General features: G+C 34.8%; 1 protein-coding gene across 1 annotated transcript in view; it reads right to left on the bottom strand.

Annotated features, from left to right (window-relative positions):
* The window catches only part of PGR (progesterone receptor), a 43,251-nt gene that overhangs the window by 10,680 nt on the left and 26,571 nt on the right, over positions 1-6,000 (bottom strand). Inside the window, exons 5-7 of the mRNA XM_009281366.1 lie at positions 5,316-5,618; positions 3,789-3,933; positions 324-454 (exon numbers count right to left, since the gene is read on the bottom strand). Coding sequence (XP_009279641.1) covers positions 324-454; positions 3,789-3,933; positions 5,316-5,618 — 579 coding nt within the window. The remainder of the gene's footprint in view (positions 1-323; positions 455-3,788; positions 3,934-5,315; positions 5,619-6,000) is intronic.

The following is a 6,000-nucleotide window of genomic DNA, read 5'->3' as shown; positions in this document are numbered from 1 at the left end:
TGCGTAGAGTCATTTAAGCTGAAGAGCTTCCAGGCAGAAATACTGCACACTTGATTTGAAAATGTGTAGTACAGTATAGCTATATATCAAAAGTGATCCAACATTTCCCCAGTGCCTTTATACAGAATAAAACCAACAATGAATCACAAATTATTTGTTCCTTATAAACACTAGAAAAAATATTTTTAGGTCTTGGAAGACTAACATTCCTCCTAAAGAAGTTTCCATTTGTTAAGCCAGATAGCTTAGCAATTGTCAAGTTAAACAACACGGTTCAAAACTCTTTTACTTGTGATATGTTACAAAGAAATAAAAGAACCTACTTGTGTTGAGAAGTAACAGTGCTTTCATACATAGGAACTCTTCTTGGCTAACTTGAAGTCTGACAAATTCCTGTGGGAGTTGCCACATGGATAGACACAGGGAATAGAACGATGATTCTTTCATCCTCTGTCTTACACCCAGAAAAGGTAAAAAAAATTAAAAACCATGAAAATAAAGAAACGGAACGGCTCCGGTACTAATTCCTTGAAGGAAGTGCTTTGTTAGCAGTTTAATTACCACATTACAGAAACAAAAGAAAGAGGTTATATACATAGACAATTTTCTGACTTTTTTGTACCTACACTAGTTTTTTAATCGTAATGAATGTGCTATTATTTTGGATGTTTAATTTGGTACTGCTGCCCAGAAAAAAAAACCTTGGAGACTATCAAAGCTGAATGCTAACCACCAAAAAAGAAGGGTTTTTATTAATTAAAAACACCCTAATAAAAAATGTGAAGTACTTTCTTTTTCTTTTAGAGGTTGATAGATTTTTACATTCTCTGGAAAGGTTTCAAAGCATAAAATTGAAGATAAACCTGAAAGTTTATAGAAAACTTGTTCTTAGGTTTTGCAAAAATGTCTGAATCAAAATACTTTGTTGCAAGTCTAACATTGTACTGCTAACAGCAATGATATTTTGTAGCATTTTATGCCATTAAAGAGAGTTTAAAATGTTAAATGTAAATATATCCAAAAAGTATTTAAGTAAACTTAGACATTAGTACAGCCTTATCTAAACTCCTGCAGAAGTAAATAGGACAAATCGCACAAGGAAATAAATAAAACTGTTTAGTTTTTTGCAGCGCTTCAATCTTACTTTTCTCTCTGAGATTTTGGTATACTGAGTATATTTTATTGCATATATTTATTGGGAGGGCAGTTTTCAACTGAAATTACTGCAACAATAGCATTTCAAAGTCTGTAAACTAAACTGAATTAATTGAAGATCCAGTAACATGGGCTAATTTTACAAAGCTGCATCCCGATCCGGATGAATTAGGTACAACAATGACAAGATTAAATTTTGCCCTTCGCCCTTATGAAGTCCAGATCAATGTTCCAACCTGACTGCAGATAGTACCGTCAACAATGAAAACAGAAGATATTTTCCATGAATAAAAGAATTCTCTCAATGCACTGAGTTTTTTTTCTCCTGTTATTTAAAGTGTTACTGTTGTCTTAAATGAAAATTATTTCAGCTTTGTTCAATATCTGATATCTCGCACCAGCTCTTAAATGACTTAAACATAGAAATTTAATTTGTTAGATCTGAAAGGACTGGTTACTTCTACAGCTACTTTAAATCTCCCTTCCTATTCCTTTCTGGTAGTCTCTATTTCTAAGTAGTATCTATGAAGGGTGACAGCAGCTTTCAGGGTATGCTGAAATGCTGTTCTTAGTCATGTTTTCAGACAGTGCAAAGTGTAAGTAACAGTAAATCTTTGTAGGGTTTTAATACTAATTCATGAAATCATTGTCTGGCTTTACTGGTCTGAAATTGATGCTACCAAACAAGTCATTTCCAAGGAGCACTACAACTCAGTTCACTAAATGACAGATTGGCTGTGAAACAATCTTTGAATTGTGGTTTCATGGTCATTTTGAAACAACTCAAGTGTGCGTTGCCCCTATAAGAAGGGATTTCCATTATCTCTTTCCACCTCTAGCTGTGCACTCCTGCTATTCTGGCATCAGTGCCTGCATGTCCATGTGGTGAGTCAGATCAGGGATCACCTCCATCTGCTAATTAATGGCTTTTTCTGGAATATTTCTCAAGCATATAATTTCCTTATCTGTTTGACAGTGCAGCCACATAGTGTTTGATCCAGCTTAAGTGAAATCATGGAGATGCATGACCAGGGCAGGGAGGCAGGTGGAGTTGACTTTTTTGGCTGTGTTCAGCACTTACCTTTGCTTAAAGTGATCATGAAAGTACGATCTTAGACATCATTGTAGACAAGGAAGTTGCTTACATTTTACTGATCTAAAAGCTAACTTATTTCCCAATAAATAGTTGCAGCTATGATTTAGTGTGCCAGTTACTTTTCATAGTATTATGAAACTTTTTGTTTATAATGTTTCTAATATGACCCTGATGAGATGTTCTATAACCAAGAGAAGGGTATGTTGTCAGTCCACCTCTTTCTCAATGTAGATGGTCTTGAGCTGTAAACAAAAAGTTGTCTCTGAGGGATTATAATCAGGGTTCACAAAACTCAACCCTATTCTTGAAGAAAGTTTTCTTTACAAGGTGGCAGCAGTGGTCCACATACAGGGTAATACCCCAAGACATGACATTTCTGCCTAAAGCCATCTCACCCTGTGTTTCTTCTGAATGTAACCATGAGATGTATCACAGACTATGCTGGGACAGAATACAGTCAGAAGTTCTCTCAGTCTCTTTCCTTCAAAGTATTTAAAATTTGTACAGCATAATTAAAACACATGGGAGAGGAAAGAATTCATTACTCTATAACCTCACAGTGATTTACAGTCATCTGGAAGAGAAAGGTCAGGAGCTACCAGGGCCAGTCCCACTGAATATTTTCTATAAAGAACTTCACTGGCAAGAACCTGCAGGTCTATAGATTTTAAATTCAGGAGCCCAGATCTTCTGCAAATCCACCTCTTAATCCTTAAACAGGTATGTCTTACAAGAAAACCTGTTTAACTTTCATCTCACTTCACAGTAGTTCTTTTAGGATTATGAGAAAAAATAACTAAGAAAAATGTATTAAGGAAAAATAAATAGGGAGATTAAATCATGTTTTACTGTCCCTGGAAACCTCCCATGTATTATAACCAAAGTATCTAAAATTACAGCTTTTATAATATTTATTTGCAGAGCTGAAAAACTGACAGACTGAAATGAAGATTATCTGAATTCATCAGCATAGTGAAGGAAAATCTATGCCAACAATCCCCCCCTCCAACCAGAAAAGAGCAGTCCAACATATTTTATCCTTGATATTAAAATTACTTCTTGCTCAATTATTATCATTTTCTAACAATAAATGTACTTTAGAAAAAGAGTTTTATCAGAAAGTGTCAAAACTGAGTATATTAGACTATATAAAAACTATATGCAAAACCCACCCGAACAACAATGATGAACAAAAATCCTACTTAGATCCATTTATTAAACATAAACTCATGTCTTACTCAGATTAATTCAAATAAATCTTCTGACAGCATCATTTTTTTTTTTAGTTTTTCTTTTAGATAATTAAAATATTATTTGAACTCCTTTTGTTTGGCCTTGTCAACAGAATATTTGGGATTCCCACAAAACCCTTTCCAAAGTTACTGAATTTTAATATGATCAGAGGACTTTCCTCTGCTGTTAATTTTGAAACAGAACAAGTAATGAATGAAATCTTGGCCTCAATGAAGTCACATTCTCATTGACACAAGTAAGTTCAAAATGTCATTCATATTATGCAACAGCAATGTCTACTTACTCATTTAGAATCAGATCTGGTGCAAAATACAACATCTGACCACTGACGTGTTTGTATGATCTCCATCCCATTGCAAAAACCATTAGACTCATCCAGGAATACTGGATGAGGGTTATCTGATCATCAATATGTAAATTCCGAAATCCTGGAAATGAAATTGAAAGTTAAAATACTTTATAATTCTCATTTAGGCAACAATTGAGTAGGTGTTCTGAGATTACATCTTTGAGCTAGAAAACTGAGAACACCTAGAAAGACAAGTGCTTTTGGGGACATAGCTCTCAGAAGTTTGTGAAGTTTGTATCATAACTGGCTATCTCACTTTGATAGTTAACCTCTTGTCTTTTTGTTCTGACCCACTATTTTAAAATGATCAAACCAAAATTAACTTTAGCAGTCAGAAGTGACTATTTCAGTAAATAGGAATACATCTCGTTTTCCTTCGGTAAAAATATGACAGTATGTAACGTGATCACTGTAACCAACTCTTATTTAATATAGATAGCTTGGACTTTAGTGTTCTTAACAAGAGATACAGTTGTAATACAATAAACATCCACATATTAATATCTTTCTTGCATTTAACTGAAGAGTATTCAGTTGTGTTTGCCTTTGATAACTTTTGCTCTTTGATAACTTTAAAGATTGCTATGAAGTATCTGAGTCAATCTAACAGCTTCCTGCCACTGAAAGCAGTGGTCCTGTTCTTCATTACCTGGTCCTGTTACCTCCTTCAAGCAAGCTCTGGCATTCATGCCACCCCTCAGTGAACTGGTTCCGCTCATGAAGCCATTAGAAAACTACAGAGGGTAAAAACAAGTTTTCTTCTCACTTAATGAGATGAATCAGTTCAACCAAGAGGTCTGAAAAGCACAAGCTGCAATGGGGAAGAGCAGTGATAGGGACTACCTTTTCCTGCAGCTCTGAAGTGTCAAACTGAGCTCCCATGAAACCGTATTTCTAGGCTTTCTGGTCAATATATTGATTTTTATATATCCCAGGATCAGGCCCCTATGACCATACCGCGCATGTACATACATAACATGGATTTTTTTGGAACCCAGTCTTGGATCTTCATAAATACAGTTACTTCTCATTACTAGTCTATCTGTAAGCTGCTTAGTACTAACTGGTACTATTTATTACAATTTTTCTCTGTTGCTTTTTACTAAGAATAAAAATAAAGAATATGCAGAAATATAAACATTTTTTCATACCAAAAGCATGAATAATAAGAGTAGGAGGGGTTAGGGTGGAAAGGCTGCTATAACGATCACATACAGGAACTCTCTAGGGTTCCGTTGGTTTTTGGAGTGAGTCTAAATATTTAGATGCATTCCTTGAAGAGTGCCCTCCTATTAAAATGCATTTGATTGGTGCATATATTATCTGATGAAGTGGAAGGTTAATAATTTTAGAATTTGTTAAGAATTAATTAACAGGCAGACAATAATATTCCCTTTTGACTGCTCGTCCTATGACATATTTGCTGAACTAGAATTCACTACATATAGGAAGTGCTATTACCTGGTAGCAATTTAGACCACTTGACTACACAAAGAAGTTGCCTCTCACAAAGATGATTTAGACTGGTCAGCAAGGAACTTGGTGTTTCGGGTTTTGTATTGTCATAACCAGCATAGACAACTTCTGGCTCAATGCCTCGTAGAACACTTATCATTGGGGGAACAAACGGTATTTCTTGATTTGGAGAAAAGGACAGCCTTTGGGTTAGAGATTGGCTTTCATCTTGAAGGGTTGCTGGCTGCTGGAGTGCGACATCCAATGTTCTCACAACATTAATTTTGTTAAACTTTTTAAATTTTCGACCTGAAAAAGAAAATTGTTGATCTGTTAAAAAGAATTAACATTAATATTTTAACATTAGTATTTTAACAATATTTAACATTAAAATTTTAACATTAATGTTTTCCAGTAGTGGATTACACTTTTAATCTATACAAGGAAACTAGAACTGTCTTCTTAGTAAGTTTTCTATTTTTTACTATTTATATAATTAAGAAATAATCATGGAAAATTCTTAAGAGTTTCTCCCTCCATATCCTCCTCCCTTCACTAAGAGATGAATGGCACCCACCCATTAAAATTATTGCCATGAATTCTAGGTTACAGTAACCTCATAAAGTGTTTTCTGGTTCAGTTCCCACTGTTCTATCATATGCCGACAGCTGAGCCAGCTGGCTCCACAATC

The sequence above is a fragment of the Aptenodytes forsteri genome, unplaced genomic scaffold (assembly GCF_000699145.1).
Source record: "Aptenodytes forsteri isolate BGI_AS27 unplaced genomic scaffold, ASM69914v1 Scaffold212, whole genome shotgun sequence".
NCBI classification, from domain to species: Eukaryota; Metazoa; Chordata; class Aves; order Sphenisciformes; family Spheniscidae; genus Aptenodytes; species Aptenodytes forsteri.
Note: the sequence above shows the minus strand (reverse complement) of the source record. Positions and strands in the feature narration are given on the sequence as shown.